This window comes from Ruditapes philippinarum, unplaced genomic scaffold (genome assembly GCF_026571515.1).
Source record: "Ruditapes philippinarum isolate M1 unplaced genomic scaffold, ASM2657151v2 ctg651_1_1_1_1, whole genome shotgun sequence".
NCBI classification, from domain to species: Eukaryota; Metazoa; Mollusca; class Bivalvia; order Venerida; family Veneridae; genus Ruditapes; species Ruditapes philippinarum.
Window position 1 is genome coordinate 130634 of NW_026864800.1, and position 20584 is coordinate 151217.

A 20584-nucleotide genomic window follows, 5' to 3' on the forward strand; every position below is an offset into this window, starting at 1 on the left:
GTTTCAAGTCAACAAACTTAACTACTCAGCCACAGATCACCAGTATGTACATGTATAGTCTGGTAAGACTGCACAATTGTACAAGCTGTCCAATTTTGCAACTTAAGAAATTTCTATTTTTCCAACCAGCATGTCAAACCAACATTTATTTCTGTGCAGCCTGACAAGGGGCTTCACTATTGGTTCCTCATTTTTTTCTATTTTGATATTGAAATCCCTATAGCTTTGAATGGACTGTTCCAAATTCAAAGCTTGGCAAATCCATTTACACAAATTCAGAAGGTTTAGAGACTATACTGGGGGCATAGGTCAATAACTATCAACTAACATTCAAAGCATTACAATATTAAAATTTGCTCTAAACAATTAAGACAAATCATGTAGAAGCTTTTGATTAAATTCTGCACATAAACATTTTTTTCCTATAAAACGGTTGCATCTGTAAAATCAATTTAAAAAAAAACAACATACAATTTTCAAATTTCAAACGGACTGAACATTGCTATAACACTTGCCATTAATATGTATATACAAATTCATCAAAAGTTTGTGAAAAACAGTTCTACTCTAGCAAACAAAAGTTAAGACAAAACAGAAGCTTATAGTCATAGTCATCTCAAAAACTAAAAGCGCAACAAGAAGCCTTGTGGTTAGAGTGTAAGCCTCTACTATACTTTGGAGTTGAATGTTCGAGTCCCACTGCTGCCAAGGATATGTTCCCATCAAATGGCGATTCAAAAATTTGACTCATATCAGCTGAAATAAATGTTTATCAACAGTACTGTCCTTGGCTTTTGTTGTTGTTTTCATTTTCATGCTGTATTTTTCCTAGACATATACCATGTTGATGTATTACCTTCCAATGACATTAGAAGATAAAAGTATCAAAGGCTTTCTACCTCTGAATGCTACAAAAATATTCTAAATATAGTCTTAAACTTACGAAGCTAGCAAAAAAGCACAAGGAAAATGAACTTTTAGGAGGGGTGGGGGAGAAAGGTGGGCGTCCACACCAACACTTTAAAGGTCATATGGTGACTTTCCAGCTTTACTGGTGGAGGACGACCTTAGGTGCCCATTTGCCCCCCCCCCCCCACATGCTAATTTTTGATGTGGGTTAAACTAATGGAAACACCAGTCTGATATACAAGAAAAGGAATAGATGGCAGGGTTGAAGGTCAGCTCATTATAATGAAGACATTAAAACTCTTACCAAGTCTTTCTGTAGCTCGTCCAACTTCTCTTTAATTTTTTTAATGTCAGAATTAGCTCTTACCATCGAATCTCGTATATGACACTGTTTCAAATAAATAGTGTTTTTAACACATCAATACGCTTACATTATCATATTCTATATCTTATACTTATTATGAAAGCTGTTAGATGACAAGATGAAGTGTTGCTCTTAGTCACAGAGAAGCTTTATAGAATACAATTTGAAAGAATTGGAAATGAGCTAAATTTTCACATGCTTCATATGAACATAATGTCTTTCAACTGAAAAGGTGCTAAAACATAGATCTCACATTAAAGTTGCCATATAATATGAAATAAAATTTTATTTTAACCAGTTCAAGAATTTTTTATAAAATGAGCCTGTTGTGAGCTTTAAACATTTTTTGGACAAGTTTAATGAAAATTTGATATCATATGACAACAAATGTGAGATTGTTTTCATAACATGACTAAAATTCAATGCACTGACATAAATGAATTTGACCTTTTTGTGTGTATTGTGTGCATTAATACATTAAAAGAAATACATACAAGCCACAACAATATAGTAAATAGAACATACATACAAATGTATATATAAAATGAATATATAAAATTGCCCTAAATACACATAAATACACATTGCAACAGGTTTCCCGTAGCACTTTAAATCAAACAATCTGTGTATTTGGGTGGGCCGATGATAATTAGGTACATGCAATTTATACATATCATGTCAATTAAGCGTACACATGTAAAGGGGTAAAAAAGAATGGTGTATCATTTGGAAATCAACATGTACAATTCGCATCAGACAACATTCCGTGACAAAGAAAAATTCCGATGGCATGCTTAAATTCTCAAAGTTTTGCCACATACACATTCGATCGGTCTCTCTACTGATATCGTAATGTCGACATCAGATTTCCGGTTTTCCCGCCTATCAAAGGTACCGTCGTATGATAACCGTGCCTGCTGTTTCTCTTCGTTAACGTCAGGTTCAGGCTCCTTCATATTTCCACGACTTTTCATCCATTCTACTAACGATACTGTACTCCTATTCTGACTCGAGTCGGATATTTTTCTCCGAGGCTGTGATTTGAAAATTTCGATATTTTTAAACATCGATACTACAAACAAGAGTTGTAAACAAGTTGTTTTTCAGAACAACATTGTTTAAGTTGAAATAACATCTTCTATAAAATAATATTGAAATTTATTCAGAGATTTAAAAATCAAAACAACAAAAACAGTTTGTAAATACTGTATACATGATGTACTTAAAAAATAAACAAAAATAAAGATAGAGGTTTCTTAATTATATTCCTAGTCTGAAAATTACTTTAGTAGTTTACCTAAGATTTTTTTACAACACTTTAAAATTTTCTTCACTGTAAGATCTTTTTTTTTTCCAAAATAAAGTAAAAGTCTCTTAAAGTATCTTTCAAATAAATATTCCATGCCTATACAAATATATATACATGTATATATCTTAAAAAAAATTATATACGTAATGTGTACATAGTTTTCAACATATCACTGCAATACACTCTCATACACAGCATATCATTACACAATCATACATAATAATGGCATATACATTGTACTTCTATTCTGGTGTAGTAAATAAAGAGACAAAAAGTCTTTTTACACAAATTGAAGAATACCAAGATATTTATTGAGAAAACCAGATCTGAAACATGAAGTATTGAAAAAAGAACAACACTTTGCTTTATTCATTTTTCTTCAATTTCTACCCAAGTCTACTTAATCAAGAGATGTCAGGACAACCATTTTACCTCTGTGTTATTACAGTGCACCAATATATGAACTAATGGCCAAGACATAATGCAGACTGACGTTATGGCTACCAAAGCTTTTCAATTAATGCAATGATTCTATATAGGTCAAAGGCCTAAAATGAGATAATGAGATACATGTAGTTTGAAAATATAAACTGACCCTGACCTTGACCTTTTTTTCTATTTATTGGTAGATTGGTAAGAATTTGACCTCTGACTTTGACCTTTCACCTAGTATGTGGTTAAGGTTTTCTTAATTATAGGTAACTCTGATCTTCACCTTTCTCCTACTACATGGTAGATTAGATAGAGGTGACTCTGACCTTGACCTTTCACCTAGTATGTGGTTAAGGTTTTCTTAATTATAGGTGACTCTGATCTCAATCTCAACTTTTCACCTACAGAGCCCAAAATCAATTGGAATCTTCTACTCAATAAGGGCACCCATGGTATGCCGTCTTACAGTTGTGGTTCAAAAGGTACACTTGTGTTACTGTACATAAACATTTTCAGCTTCAAGGTGACCATGACCTTAAATGGTGTTAAACTGACCTCGAAAACAATACGAGTCTTCTACTTAACACGGAAACCATCACTTCAAGTTTAAAAACTGTAGATACTTGTATTATTCAGAGGATAGGATTTTCAAATTCAATGTGACCATGACCTTTGATCTATTTACCAGAAATACTTATAATTTTTTTTACAAGGCACATCCAGCCAATTCAATCTTAAAGCTTTGAGCTATTGAAGGTAAGCAAAACCTTAAACCATGACCTATTGACCTCACAAACAATAGGGCTCTACCCAATATTGGCAACCACCTAGGGGATTATTCTTTTATTCAATAAAAGCATCCAACATATGAAGCCTGATAGGTGTGGCTATACAAACATTACAAAATCTGATTAATAAATCCTTTCAATAGGAATATTATGAGAAAAGTTTAGACAAAATGTCAAGCTTTTAAGCTGATGTCAAAGAAGGTGCAAGGTCAACCAATGCTAAAGAACTGTCAGAGTATTGAGTGTCAATCCATGCTTTGGAACAGATATCAAAGTCCAAGGTCAATTCATGTTTTAATAGTTGTCAAACAAAATACAAGGTCAACCCATATTACGAAACAGTTGTCAAACAAATTCCAAGGTCAATCCATGTTACAAAACTCTTGCTGAAAATAAGCTATGGTCAATAATCTTAAAGAGATAATGTCAAAGGGGGTCCAAAAAAGCTGTTGCTGAATCAGACCTGTTACCTAGAAGTCTTACACCAAATCTATGCTACAAAATTGCTGTCAATAAGGGAAATCCAAGGTAAATCTATCTTTAGAACTTTTGTCAATAGAATCCATGGTCAATCTATCCCAAAGAAGAGTTTTCTATTAAAGACAAAGGTCAATACATGCTTCATAACAGTTGTAAAAGACAATGCAAGATCTCTTAAATAAGAACTTATATGAAATTGAGTCTTAGGTAAATCCATGCTGAAAGAAATGCTAGGTCCATCCATGCTATAGAACTATTGTCAAGGAGACCAAGATTAATCCTTGACCCCCTGACCTTGATCTCAAGGTCATTCAATGCTATATAACTGTTATTTATGAAAGTTCAAACTCAATCCATGCTACAAAATAGGTGTCAAACTATGTCCAAGATGAAACGATGCTATTGGCTTTCAGGCAGAAATACAATTTCATGTATCTACATGTATATTATAAATAGAACTATTGTCAAAGAAAGTCTGTATAATGTATCAGTTTTTGCGAAGATGTGTGCATAGTCAATCACTCCATGCTATGCTGAATATATATTATTCAACATTTTTCACATACGGATTTGGGGGATTTCGGTGGTTTCTCATTCCCTTCATTCACAGTAAGTAATGTTAATACCAATGCATCAAGCCCTGGGCTTTGTTTCCTATTCAAGCCTGCCTCATTTTTCATGGTGAATCCAGTGTGCGTTTTACTCCTGGCTGGTGGCTTACGTTGTCTTTTAATGGATCGTTTGTAAACAGAAGCTTCTGATTCATCGTCAAATGAATCCTTGTAAATATTGAAGCATTCGTACAAGTATTTTCTTCAAAATTTATCAGTTTTTCAAATGTAAATTCATTCCAGGTCAAATTGCAATCAAATTTAGAACTGCCACAGTCTGGCAAGGTCACTCCTGTACACCACTTTGTACAAATGGTATGAATTTTGCAGACACAATGACAAGAGGACTAGCTGAAGCAAGTATAACTCCCTTCAACCTTTGCGTACGGGGGTATAATAAAACTTTTTTATGCAGAATTTCTAATTGGGGCATCTTGGCAGTCAAATAACCTTCAAAAATATGCCTTTCAATGTACCGGTAATCACCAGGGCCGGGCCAATTTTGATCTTAGGAACCTGAACCTGTGTTCTCCACACTGTCTCATTATATAGATATTTCGGACAAAAATTTTTAATTTCTTTCTGTCGGTTCAAAAGATATAGAGCAGAAACAAAATTTTAAAATATAAACAAAATGACTAAGTGTGACCTTGACCTAAGAATGGTCAAACCTGTGCTCTGCAAATTGTCTCATTATGGTTAACATTATAAGCATTACTGGTATAAGCTGAAATTTTTGCAGGCGTATAAAAAAATCAAATGATTTTTACTGATAATGAATATATACTGGTCGGGGACCATCTTGAACATTTTTCCGTACAAATTTCATAATTTTTAACCTAGAGACCAAAAAAAATGACACAGTTTAGATAGGTTCTTCTTTTAACTAACAAACTAGTTTGTTTATTTCTGATTGTATTGACACTTATATCTGAGGCTCGACAATGAGGGTATCAAAATTACCTAAATTGTCTACACTACAGTACCATGTGTCCGGACAGATATGTACATGATGTGATTTAATTCAGATAAAAGCTTAAGTGTGTTGATTTTTGATTTGTTACATGATATACAATATGTCAGCAACAAATGCTGAAGTTTTGGATATTCTATTATTCACTCTGCAAATGATTATAGCTGGTATATGAGGTCAGGCATTGCTTTCTTGATCCCAAAATTTCAACGTCAACATTCTTGAAATTGACATTAAAATATTACCATTTACGGAGGTCGCAATAAATTTATTAACTTAATTATAAAAGAAACATGCACTTATTGTTGATAAAAAAGTGACTGACAACCACTGAACAAAGAAAATACTAAATTAAGCATTTTCGGGACCGTCCGGGTTTGGTGGTTGTCGGGTTTTGGTGGTCCCCAACCAGTATGCTATTTTATTTCAAAGCGAAATTTTTTACCTAAAAAACCTAATGTATTTTCTACATTGTGCTGTACTTTTAATTCAAGGCTACATCACCCTAAAAACATTTCGAAATTTGTAATAACATACTCTAAATAAGTAAAATATAACCGAAAACCGAAAAAAAAGAGCTTCCATAACCAAGCAACCTACTAAAATGTTGTTAACTTTGTTATGTTAACCTACCTTTGTTGCAAACGTGTCTCTCAGGTGAAGAATGGTTTCCATGACAACATCAAATATTGTCTGAATGATATGTTGTATGTCCTCTTTAATACTGACCGTCTGAAATGCACAACAACAACAACAAAAGGTTAAACATGTTTTAATTTATATTCACGCATAAATATTATCAGAATTGCTTATTTACATAAACAACCATTATAAGGTTCACCCTTAATCTGCTGAATTTTTGTAATGGATTTGCCCATCTTCAATATTTGAAATTGTCCATTATAAAACAAAATTTTTTTGAAGGTGATCAGCCGACAATATTGAGCCTGGCTAAGCAGGCTCGCCTGGCTCTATCCTGGTGTTAAAGGTCAATCACTTTTGGTACCAGCAGGGTAAGGGTTAAAAGAACCTGAGATTGAAATCAGTTTGTAAATAAAACATTTGATTGGAGCAAAACAATATATAAATTGGCCAATAGCATACAAACTTTTATACACAGCTATTTAGCACAACAACAGACTTTATAATGAATTAAGTTTTACTTTACAGAAAAATATAAATAACTTAAAGCTTTTTTTTTTGGTTTTACCAACAAAGTATAGGTCATATTTATGACTTTATAGGATTACTTCTGTGCATTATTTCAAGCATGTGTGGGCACCTGAGTAGAATCACCATTGTTCCATTAGCAAGTTGGATATTTTTCACAAATGAAAGAATTCAACGTCCCTGTTGGGATTCCAACCCAGAGCATTGAAGGGCAAGTGGTTTTAAGTCATGTATATGAATAATACATTTCAGACATAATATTTGACCAATGAAAGTTGACGTTACATATTATGTGCAGTATGCTATTACAAACTTACATAATATTATATAGAATTAAAACTGCAGCCTTAACTTTACAGCAATGTCATTCACATAATTTTGACAACCTCACCATTTTAAAGTACGTAAGTACATGTACATTGAGAACAATGTTATGTTACTTGTATTTGATATTCTGAAGTACAATAACATTTGTATAATAAGGTATATGAAATGCAATGTTAAAACAATAAAATAAACATATTATCTTCACAGAAGATAATCTTTAGATACATGCACTGCAGTTGCTAGATTATGCATTGAATTTATATTTTAATTAAAGAAAAAAAATTGTGCAGAGTTATATAAATTTTTACATTAACAGGTTACATAACCATATGCATAAATAGTTTTTATGATCATTATGTTGTTAAATGAACAGAACAGAACATTTTTAATTAATTAATTTTTTATTAACTCAAGTTACATAGGCAACACAACAGTGAATATAAAAACAGCGGTATATCTTTGTAAATTAACGCAAGACATGATTGTATTTAATATTTCTACATAACATACAGTATTAATTATCAAAATAAAAACCCATATTTCAAAAGTGCAGTACAATACAAACAAGAATTTGTAACAGAGTTACCAACGTCCCCCGCCTCAGGGATTTTTTATACAAAGCATAAAATAGAGCTATTTCAAAAGATTGAGGTATGGATCTCAGGACTTTCAGTCCAAACTTATGATTAATGCTAGATGTGCAAATGCAACAATAAATTTATTAAAGAAATAAAATGAAACATGGAATTTAAAAATTTATCATGTAAAACTTTGACTGACTGACATGCAAACATTTTTGGTTTAGGGGCTATATAACAGTAAAGAGAACAAAAGATACAATAGGTTCATTCCGTGATCAAAGGGTTTAGGGGCTAGTAGCCCTTAAGAAAACAAAGAAAATAACAAAGAAAATAGCCCCTAAAGCCAAAATGTTGACCAACATTTGATTATTATGAGCTTCATTCCGTAGTTAAATAAAGAACATAAACTCATAAAATTTAAAATTAAGAGCTATTTTTTGTTTTTATGAGCTTATTTTGCTTATGGATGTCGGTCCAGGTGGTGTTTATGAGCTTATTTGCCTCATAAACATCAAATTTTGGTATGTCCGGACAGACGGACGGACGGACGTACCAATTTTTCAGGTTTATGAGCTATTTCTATTGTTCTTTTCTTTTGTTTCCTTGTGGGCTAACTATTGTTTCCTTATGAGCTAACTATTATTTACGGAATGAAGTCCTTTGTTCTCTTTTGTCCCAGTGTACTGTTAGTTAGCTCATATACCTAAAATGTTTCAGCGGACAGACAGACGGACGGACGGTGCCTATTTCTATATCCCCCTTTTTTCTTCGAAAAGGCGGGGGACAATAACCATATCTTGATCTATCTTTCAAGACCAGTCTTACATAAAGGGTGGTGTTTCTAGGCAGGTGGTTTCTTCTAAAGAAGCAATACTAAATTTGTTCTTATGGGAAAGAAATTAAGCAGGTTTAATTGACAGGTTTTCTACATGTGGCTTTTATCTAGCAAAGATTATGCACTCACATTTACAGAAAATCTTATAACAGAAATTTCATAATAAGAAATGCATACATTTTTATGAAATTATGCTGAAAATGTATACAATTTCTTAAAATAATAAAGTACATGTACATACAATAACATGTAAATGCATAAGAGTAGAAAAATGACTATTTAAAAGTTAATTAAAGTCATTTTATTTCTATCAAACAAAGAATGTTTTACTTTAACTTCCTGCATAAAAAAATAAAGTAGGTTTTAACAGTGGAACATACGCAGCAATGTGCATGAAGCTAAAACCATTATATGAAGGAACATAACTTGGGAAATACCTGGGTTATCAAGGGACATAACTTGGTTATTAAATACAACAAATAGAGCTGTCGGTAGGACAGCACGCTCGACTATTCTAAGTGCTTGATTGAAAAGAGCCTTGATGTTAAATTTTTTAAGTTCACAAAAGGGCTAATTTTTCTTATAAATTCATGTTAAAGGCCTTAGAGACAGTCTAATTATACAGTATTGGCTTGACTATTCGGAAGGTAATGTCACAAGGGTGTTTTATTTCATATAGTATAATAATACTAATTACCTATGAATACATAAATTTGACAGAAAAGATACAAAGGCTTGTTATTAAGATGTTTTATCAAGTAAATCACTGCTTTATTATTATGAATGCAAAAAATTGTCCCAAAAAAGGCACAACCCCTTCAGTAGTTATTGAGATAACAGCTTACAAGCAAAACTTTTCCATGAATTTCTAAGTTGAAAAAGGGGAGAAAAATCAGCCTAAATGCAAGATAGAATTATGGATCTTTGTCAGTGACCTACAATTATGGCCTTAAATGCATATGTGAAGTTTTAAATAAATATCTTTAATAGTTATTGAGATATGTAAAACTTACATGTAAACATTAACCAAGAGACTAAGTAGAAAAGGGGATATGAATCAGCCTTAATGCAGGATAGAGTTATGGAACTTGGTCAGTGACATACAATTATGACCCTCCTATTATGACCCTAAGTGCATGTGTAAAGTTTCAATAAATATCTTTGAAAAGGGGCAAATAATTCTGCAAATATTGCAGGCAGAGTTATGCAATTTTGCAAACTGATGTACATTGTAACTATAAAAAAGTATTTTAAATTTTAATTGAATATCTCAAGCAATAATTGAGATATTTGCCTTTACAAAATAACTTTAACCAAAATTTCTAAGTTCCAAAGGGGCATTATTCTTTCAATATTGTAGGCAGAGTTATCCAACTTGTCAATCTAATGTACCTTGTTACTATAAATAAGTATTGTAAGTTTCAATTGAATATCTCAAGCAATAATTGAGATATTTGACTTTACAAAAAACTTTAACCAAAATATCTAAGTTAAAAAGGGGCATAATTCTGTCAATATTGTAGGCAGAGTTATCCAACTTGTCAATCTGATGTACCTTGTTACTATAAATAAGTATTGTAAGTTTCAATTGAATATCTCAAGCAATAATTGAGATATTTGACTTTACAAAAAACTTTAACCAAAATTTCTAAGTTAAAAAGGGGCATAATTCTGTCAATATTGTAGGCAGAGTTATCCAACTTGTCAATCTGATGTACCTTGTTACTATAAATAAGTATTGTAAGTTTCAATTGAATATCTCAAGTAATAATTGAGATATTTGACTTTACAAAAAACTTTAACCAACGCAGACGCCTAAGCGGACGCTGACGCTGACGCCGGGGCGACTACAATAGCTCTCATATTCTTCGAATAGTCGAGCTAAAAACTCCAGATTAGCAAATCAACTCAAACCAGGAACTGGGATTAAGGTAAAGAAAAGCTTAATTCAGGAATTTTTTTTACACCCAACAATATCTAGGTCACAGCTGATCATATTCCTGCATTTCTCCACTAAATTTGTATGATAGACTTGGTCACTTGACCCGATTTGAATTCAGTCCATTAACGTCAAAAATTGGAAGGATTTAAATGTCCAACTTATTATATTGAGCTGGCAAACAGCGACGAGTCTGACCAAAATGCACATATGTTAACGCTTACTTTAATACAGCATACTGGGTACACAGGGTGTTAAGGGTGGTGGAAAGTGTGGGCGAGTAATTTACAGTTTACATTTGATAATAATAATATATATAATAATCATGTTAGATTTCACTGGCAAAAATCAGCCGACAAAATCATTCAGAATATGACCAGCTATTGACCTGCAATACAACAACAACATGGCAAATAATCTTGGTTATAAAGCACAACAGGGTTACTGTGTAATATAAACATACCCCAACATCAATTAAGCGTGTTTTTTCATAAGCCTGCACAGGGAATATAAAACATCAATATATAAAATATATGTAAACATCTAATACTAACAAATCAACATCATTACAAGTCTCAAGCTATTCAAAGCAACAACAGAATATTACACTTATGTTTCAACTTTAGACTATTTACTCAAGAGGTTGAAGTCATTTGCACAGTAATAAATTCATAAAGTGACTTTCTGGGAGAGCTTTATTGGAAGAGAGAGACCGATAGAAGCAGCCCCTTTGTGTATTACAGACACAAATAGCTTTGTTTGTTTGCCTTTTTTGTTTGCTTGCCTGGTTATTTTTAATGCAAATTTTATCTTGTGTTTTGGCAAATCTCGGAGGTCAGTTCCCCTTACTGGGCATTCCTAGATAAATACCAAATAATTTCTCCACAAGTGACCAAATACTGAGGTTGCATGATTTTTGAATCAGAAGTGGGACACAAATGACCATAAGACTTATTAGTCTCGATGTCCGAGGTCATTTGTCACAGAGAAATTTCCCCTTGCTCGAAGGTGACCTAACTTAACCTAAGACAACAGTGTCCTGGAAACTGAAGGTTCAAGTTCAAGGCAACATGGTCATAACTTATTCTAAATGTCCTCAGAGTCATGACAATATTTCACTTTCCTCTTTAAACTGTATTCTACACTAGTACTAAGACATAAATAGTTGCTAAGCATTTCGCACCCTTAATCTGCTAGAACTCAAGGTGATAAGCCTTGGCAACCAGTATAATGCCAGGCCAGCCTGCACATCCATGCAGTCTGACCAGGATCTATACTGTTGGCTGACTTAACTTCAAATTTTCATCTTCATATTATAAGAAATTACTGCAAAATCATTATTAATTGTAGGGCACTAACTTTCATGGTTTCTGAGGATAAGGCAATCCACAAATTTAAAATCCAACCAATTTTATTTCATCTTCTGTAAGATTATTTTGCATTACATTATTTACATTTTACCTTTTGGAAAAATAGCAGGTTAAGGGCTAGGCTCACAATATAAAAATATCAAAAGTTCAGCTCATAAACATCAAAGCAACATACAAACATATAAGCATATAAGCAGTTCAGATGTTCATACAGTTAGATGTATCCAGTAAATCATTCATGTTTATGATGAAATTATTATGATTAATGGTAAAATTAAATGTGGACATATGAGCCGTGTCACGACAAAACCAACATAATGGGTTTGCGACCAGCATGGATCCAGACCAGCCTGCGCATCCGCACAGTCTGATCAGGATTCATGCTGTTCGCTTACAAACTCTATAAGAAGTACAGAAACTGATAGCGAACAGCATGGATCCTGATCAGACTGCGCGGATGCGCAGGCTGGTCTGGATCCATGCTGGTCGCAAACCCATTATGTTGGTTTTGTCATGACACAGCTCATTTAAATTAATTTTGCCATACAATAATTCTATACATGTACTAACAAACTTCAATGACTTTACATTATGCATCATGTTTTGTTTTGTTTGTTTTGCCTTAGATTTTAAAGTCCCAGAGATACTGTAAAGGTCATATAGCAACTTTCTATCTTTCCTGGACGACAAGGCTTAAAGATCAAGCAGGCACTTAGTAGAACAACATGTTCAATAAACTAGCTGGATAGCTTTGTCACATGGAATTTTTTTGGTTCCATGAGAATTTGATCTGGCATTGATGAGGGACAAGTAATCTGAAATCAGGGGCCTTTACCAACCTGACCAAAGAGTTCTCAGTAGTTTGATATAGATTTGAAAAGCAAAGTGTTTTAGTACAACAACAATCATAATATTATATTTATATAGAGAGAGAGAGCACTGCAGATTTGCTAAAAGTGAAGTGTGAAATAAACAATTATGTTTTCAAAGTGTTTTAGGTCAAAATATGCAATAAAGTGGTAGAAATACACAATGTCAACTAGATTTTGTTTTTTCTAAATGTGGAATTTCTGTAATGCTATAAATACACCAAAGTCTTCTGGCTTTAATTTTGAAAATTTAGGAAAGATCGAAAAAGTAATGGCTTCAAAACAACTCTTGAAAACTGTACACTTTAAAGTATTCACCAAGTGATCAAGTCTTTTCATGAAAGTAAAGTAACTGCTGAAACAAAATGTTGGTTTGAATTATTTAAATAGGACAAATTTAATAATTTATATATGAAAAAAAGAGTACCTGTTTCATTTTGAAGACACAGTCCATGACATCGGAGAGAAGATCCGTGGCGACTCTCATCAGTATTTTATGCTCGTAACATTTCTTCACCTCCTTCAGGCAGAACGGTAACAACAAAGCTCGAGATTCTGTTGTATAGAACAAAAAAACAACAACAACATGATTTTACAACAATAACAAACAATAACAATGTTGTCATAACACAAAATACACCCTTCAATAATCTGCTAAAAATAGCAAAGGGTAAAAAATTTTGAATATTTAAAATTTGGCCTTCAAGGTCAAATTCATTTAATTAAGGGTCAAGGTTGTGCATTTTTTTGTATTTCAATAATGTATGAAGCATTAAAATACAGTTCATGTCATATAAGAACAACTGTATGTATAACTTGAACTAAAATGTGATACAAAAGGCCACTGACGAACCAACATTATTCATACATCCTATAGAACATCCATACAAACACAAATGAAACATAACGAGGGCTTGGTGCGAAAGGGTCATAACTCATATGAAATAAAGAAGGAGTTAAGACCCTTTCACACTAAGCTGTCGATATGCAACATTTTTTAAATGTTTATTGTTCTCAGAAGGAAGAAGGAAAGGTGAGTACATTGTGAAATAAGTCACATTTCTAGCCTGTTGTCTCTCTATAGGAAAATCTTCAAAGGTGTTAGAAAATACAATCTACCTATGGTTTTAGAATATACAATCTACCAAATGGTGTTAGAATATACAATCTACCTAATGGTGTTAGAAAATACAATCTACCTATGGTTTTAGAATATACAATCTACCTAATGGTGTTAGAATATACAATCTACCTAATGGTGTTAGAATATACAATCTACCTAATGGTTTAAGAATATACAATCTACCTAATGGTGTTAGAATATACAATCTACCTAATAGTGTTAGAATATACAATCTACCTAATGGTGTTAGAATATACAATCTACCTAATGGTGTTAGAATATACAATCTACCTAATGGTGTTAGAATATACAATCTACTTAATGGTGTTACAATATACAATCTACCTAATGGTGTTAGAATATACAATCTACCTGATGGTGTTAGAATATACAATCTACCTAATGGTGTTAGAATATACAATCTACCTATGGTTTTAGAAAATACAATCTACCAAATGGTGTTAGAATATACAATCTACCTAATGGTGTTAGAATATACAATCTACCTAATGGTGTTAGAATATACAATCTACCTATGGTTTTAGAATATACAATCTACCTGATGGTGTTAGAATATACAATCTACCTAATGGTGTTTGAATATACAATCTACCTAATGGTGTTAGAATATACAATCTACCTAATGGTTTAAGAATATACAATCTACCCACCATCAGAACAGAAGAGTTTAGTGGCTATGGTTCTCTGTAGAAGTTCTATCTTAGCTCTCGTGATGTCTTCAGGGACATCGGTCACATCCGGCATATGTTCAAGCGTCCGTTGTAGAAACTGGGCCATGTCTTTATCAGGCAGTGTTTCCATCAATGGTGAATATACAAGGTGCAAATGGTGCAGCAGCTCAACCTTATGAGTGGTGAAATAAAAACAAGATACTTCATATAATATATAACTAACTACAGTAGGGCCCGCCTTACAACGACCCAGTTTTCATGACCAATCAGCTTTAACGACCAATCTTTCAAAGAAAACTTTTTTTCTTCTTATTTCAATGGTCTTTCCTTACAAAATTCAGACCACCCCTTCATCACATAATACAACCACTTTCTTCCGACCAATTCACATTTTTGCATATATTTAGACCCCACCCAATTAATCAGATCATACCTAGTTTAAGTTAATTGTAAAATCACGCATGTCAACACTTATTGTGAAGCTGCGGCAAGGACTTCAGAACAAGTTATGGTTGATGTAAAATATATCGGATTATCTTTACACATTGGTGTTTCTTTATTAACTGGTAACAAAAGACCATTTTTCTATATACAACAAGCAGTCTTATTAGTAGGGTCTTACTGTATATACAGTGAACAAGAGAAAGATCAAATATGGTCTTTACAGACAGGCAGTCTCTATGTGGAAAAAGCTTTATTTCTCAGGGTGATCATTATTTGGAGGGGGTCTTTAACACAGATTTGATTATAAATATTTTTCATTTAACTTAACATTTCTGCTGAGGTTACTGTTACTATTTCAAATAAGTTTTTTTCTCACTAAACATTAAAGTCTCAAATTTTTGCATGAGACATGCAAATTCAAAGATTGTCGAGTATAAGGCAAAATACCTGTGCAAGGGGCAATACTTATATGCATTCTGGCAACATTTTGGACCTATAATGACCTTGACCTTTAAACTACTGAAACATCCTCATCCGAGCCACAAGTCAAAATTTTAGATAAAATCTTACACTGGATCATACCAGTTTACTTCAGACATGAACAAACTATAAGTTAAGCACAAAAGCAATAAAAGAAAACACCTGGAAATATGGAAAAACTAAATTAATTTTGAAAATTTGACCTTGAAGGTTAAGATGAAGGTCAAATGGAGGTTAAAAACAGTACCTGGTATCCTTTGAGATTGTTTGAAGTGGCTTTCAGTAAAGTTCCCATACTAACAAACACATTGTGAATATTTTCCCTGAATTCAGCAGCATCCCCTGACCCTCGGCTATATACGCTGGAAATTCATAAAGCAATAAATCAGTATCATCATGATTATGTTTTATAGCAAATTGAACATTTTATTTCAAATTGTCTGACTTACACCGATTTCAACATCTTTTTTGTCATATTGCCATGGCTGGTCCACCTAACTGGTTTTCCTGGATAACTAACCTGTAATTAGCAATTTTCTCCACAAGTGACTGACTACTTATTTCACATAGTTTCTTATAAAGCAGTGAGAGACTATAGACTCAATGTTTGAGATCAATTGTTATGGAGAAATTCCTGCTTGAGGATCTCAATTACAAATACAATGTTCTTCATATTGAGTTAAATGGGTAGTCAATTACATAAAATGAACCATTTGTATACAAATTGAGGAATATGTGTGAAGTCTTTAATTGACAAAGTAAAATTTGCAAAACTTTTGCTAACTCTTCTTTTACACTACATGTTTGTTGCATTTCCTCATTTTTTAAATCATTCTTAATCCTTAATAAGCAGGCAAGACATTAAAATTTTTATTCTAACATATTTCTAGATTTAAGATAGAATTATCACAAATTTTTTAATAAATATAAAGAAATTAAAATTTACTTACTCCTTCCTTTGCAATGTACGTGATTGTACAACAAATCTAAATATATAGTCCATCACCTAGGCAACAAAGAAAATTACTTTTTATATTACCTAGGTATAATGTAAAATTGCTCAGTTAAAACACTTAATTATGTGATATCCAAAGACCTCTTTAGTGATATCCAAAGACCACTTTAAATGTTTGACTTTATAAAAATTCTGTTTTAGAAGTGAGTTGGGTATGAGTTACACTGATACTTTCAAGATCATATGGTGATTTTCAAGCTTTACTGGAGGTGGAAGACCTCAAAGACCTAAGCGCAAAAACATGTTAACTTCTATCATAATCTAAAATGAATTAACCCATTACTGTACTAAAGTGACAAATTGTGTTTGCTGCGTATAGAGGTGTTGCTCCAGAGAGGTTAACTTAATTGTGAAGTCTAAATGACCTTTGTAAAGAGGTTATTGCTCAACAGAGGGCAGCTATGTAGAGATTGAACTGTAGTCTGATCTTTTCCATGATTCATTCTCCAACAAAACAATCTACACAGGACATATTGATTATTCAAATAAAGTTGAGTAATGGTTAAAATATATTCTAACATACCTGGAAGCACTGTATAAGTTGAGTGTTGGTTTTCCGTACGTCTTTACACGCAGTATCAATCAGTTCAGCAAAACAATCACAAAGGGGTCTGTTATTGAAAACATATACAAATGTATCTTTGAAAAATGTCATTTGTCTAGAAATAAATTTAACACAAAAAAAACCTTCAAACAATCAAATAAAAAACAAACAAAAAACAAGTAAATAACAAATAAAATAGATCAGAATTTGCATTGCATCTTGTAAAATTTGTCCTTATGGTTTATAAAATCATCAACAACTAGAATTCGGTCAATTTGACACAGATGCCCCCACTGTTTTGTCAGTCTTTAGATAGAGAATGTAAAAGCAAGACAGGAGAACCGATCAACAAGGGTTTATCTATATGCCCTCCCCCCCTCACTCAGCCTAAGTAGTTGAATGTGCAATGATACATATATTCAAATTATGTTGAGTGAAGGTATAATGACTTGAAATAATAACACTGTCAGTCACATATGTTTTATAATTATGGACACCCTAAGTAAAACTTACTTATGTATGTCAACCTTTCTTTGCTAGAACAGGGTCTTTCAAATTTGAAAGACCCTGGCTAGAATTACGTTCTAGCATGAAGTGGGGAAATATATTTTAAAAGTAAATCAAACTTGCTTATGTACAAGAGTTGTGGACCACTACATATTTTTCCCTTTACTAGAATTATTTTCTAATGTGAAGATGTTAAAATTTGTTGTAAAAGTAAATCAAACTTACTTATGTACAAGTGTTGCGGAGAATGTATCAGCTATGTAGTTTTCTAGAACAGGTTTAAACGTTTCAAACCGTACATGGTGTATCAGTGTAAATATATTTACCTGAAAAATACAGCATATATTTTTAGCTTTATACAAAAAAACACAAAAGAAAAAACACAAAAGGTCAATTGTAAAATTATTATTTTGAATCACATTTTTTTACATTTTACCTTATTGAAAAATAGACAGTCCACAAATTTAATAACACACAAAAATGTTCTTTCTGACAAAACCCCGAAATTTCTTGCCAACAAAATTAATTGAATTTACAGTATTTAAATGAGATTTTCAAGGAATCAACTTACCATACACTGGAATATTTTGTTTGAATACTTTTTAAACTGTATGTCGTCCATCAACATTTCAAACAGCGCATCCATAATGTCATGAAGAAACTGAAAGTGTACACATATAATACAGGATGTTAAATGTGTGACGATTTCATAAAATTATATTATACGGGCCTTTGACGAGCATAATATTGTTTCATTCAACCAGTTCAATGATTTTAGTATTGATTAGTATTGAATCTACACAAATATAATATACTATTTATCATATTTCTAAAAATGAGAATGGTTTGCAGTTTAAAAACAGCCATTTATCACCGGCACGTCTACAGTTAATTAAGGGTGTAACGGTTTACCGGTATACCGATATATTGCAATATGAAAAAATAAATTTCGTACCACGGTACGATTTTTGGAAAACCGGTATTTTATAAAAATCATAATTTTCAATTAATTGCCTTCTAATTTTGTACAAATTTCACATAAAATCTTTAATTGACTAATTTTTTTGGCGCCAACGTAAGATAAAAGTATCCGACAACTAGTACACTTAAAAGTCAATAAGCGGCCGCATAATTTACATAAGCGGCCCAGATGTGAAAGGTCACACGCGACTAGTTTTGTTTATCAAATTGTGTTACACTTTACTTTCTATTTATTCCTTACATTTTTATTAAGTTTCTACTAAAAATATATACATATAATAATAATATATAAATGTTACTCCATCTTTACATCAAAACATATACAAACAATACGTATTGCAATATATTGCAATACGCTTCAGCAAAATGGCAATATATTGCAATACAGTTTTTGCTGTATTGTTACACCCCTACAGTTAATGTATTAGTTTAGCTTGTTAGTACATAATGCAAATGTCGTCATTTCAAAGTGTTATTACACAAGTGTAGTATCGTTTTAATTAAATGGCTTTATTAAACCCCTGCACCGATAAACATATATACTGTATGACCGACAGAATAGCATTTCAGGGACACTGACTAGAAATGTATCCATAGTACAAGGGTGACCCAACATTCCATTGCTTTGTCTATCCACGTGATGAGAGCCGGACGAGGACAGGACAGTCTGACAGTAAGACAGAAACAAGCAAATCAATAGGCCTTTCCAAAAGTTAGGGCGTGCAAGAAATTGCATAATAAGTAGAGTAATATCAATTACAGTAGACCTATGTGCCAAACTTTGATAAGTCAACTTTCTTGTTGTGTCAAAGCAAAATGAAAGTCCTGATTATTACCCTATATATTCTTTACCAAGAATTATTGATACATTTGATGTGTAAATTCAAACAACCAGAGTCATACAACTACAATCATACAACTAAGGTAACAAGAGCTGTCCGTAAGACAGCGCGCTCGACTTTTTTATTGCTTGCCAATAAAAAAAGTTTTTGCAGTAAAAGGCAATACAAGAATCTCTGTATTTTTAAAGTGAACAATGGCCATGAGCATTAAGATATTTAATATATAATACAAAACATTGACAGTTAAGGGCCATAATTCAAATAAAATCTTTGACAGAATTACCTTCTCCTGGACATGTTTGGGAATCATGATTGTAAACAAGTATTCCAACTTTCAAATTAATATCTCAAACAGTTCAGTCAAAAAGTGGACTGGTACTAAAAACTTAACCAAGATTCTAAGTCGATAAAAGGCCTTAATTTTTAAAACAAATCCTTGACAGAGTTACCTTCTCTTGCGTACAGATGGGGGTAATGATGTGAAATAGCATTAAAAGTTTCAAAGCAATATCTCAAAGGGTTAAGGCAATAAGTGGATTTTACCCATATTCAATGTATTTTCTAAGTCAAAAAGGGGCATAATTCTGTCAAAAAACCTTGACAGAGTTATGTCCTCTTGTCTGTTGATGAAGGTCGTGATGGTAAACAAGTATGGTCAGTTTCAAAGCAATACCTCCAATGGTTTTGAAATAAAGTGAGGTGGTACAAAAAACTTAACCAAGCTCAATACACTTTCTAAGTCAAAAAAGGGCCATAATTCTGTCAAAAACCTTGACAGAGTTATGTACTCTTGTCTGTAGATGGAGGTTATGATGGTGAACAAGTATGGTAAGTTTCAAAGCCATACTTGTAATACTTCTGAAATAAAGTGGGGTGGTACGAAAAACTTAACCAAGGTGTGACGCCAACGACGACGCCGGGGCGAGTAGGATAGCTCCCCTTTTCATAGAAAAGTCGAGCTAAAAACGCAAGTTTCGTTTTTCAATGGCTAATCTTACA

At 32.7% G+C, this 20584-nt stretch overlaps 1 protein-coding gene across 15 annotated transcripts in view; it reads right to left on the minus strand.

Moving 5' to 3' along the window:
• Positions 1-20584, minus strand: part of LOC132726843 (dedicator of cytokinesis protein 3-like) — a 146569-nt gene that overhangs the window by 58836 nt on the left and 67149 nt on the right. For 7 of the 15 annotated variants that reach the window (XM_060712222.1, XM_060712220.1, XM_060712223.1 and 4 more), the window contains 11 exons: positions 18334-18423; positions 17988-18088; positions 17235-17322; positions 16647-16702; positions 15944-16058; positions 14752-14944; positions 13385-13512; positions 11182-11214; positions 6500-6598; positions 4849-5061; positions 2095-2307 (listed from right to left, as the gene is read on the minus strand). In XM_060712222.1, coding sequence (XP_060568205.1) covers positions 2095-2307; positions 4849-5061; positions 6500-6598; positions 11182-11214; positions 13385-13512; positions 14752-14944; positions 15944-16058; positions 16647-16702; positions 17235-17322; positions 17988-18088; positions 18334-18423 — 1329 coding nt within the window. Of the gene's footprint in view, positions 1-1213; positions 1298-2094; positions 2308-4848; positions 5062-6499; positions 6599-11181; positions 11215-13384; positions 13513-14751; positions 14945-15943; positions 16059-16646; positions 16703-17234; positions 17323-17987; positions 18089-18333; positions 18424-20584 lie in introns of all 15 variants that reach the window. The other 8 variants (XM_060712227.1, XM_060712225.1, XM_060712231.1 and 5 more) reach the window with 8 other exon arrangements.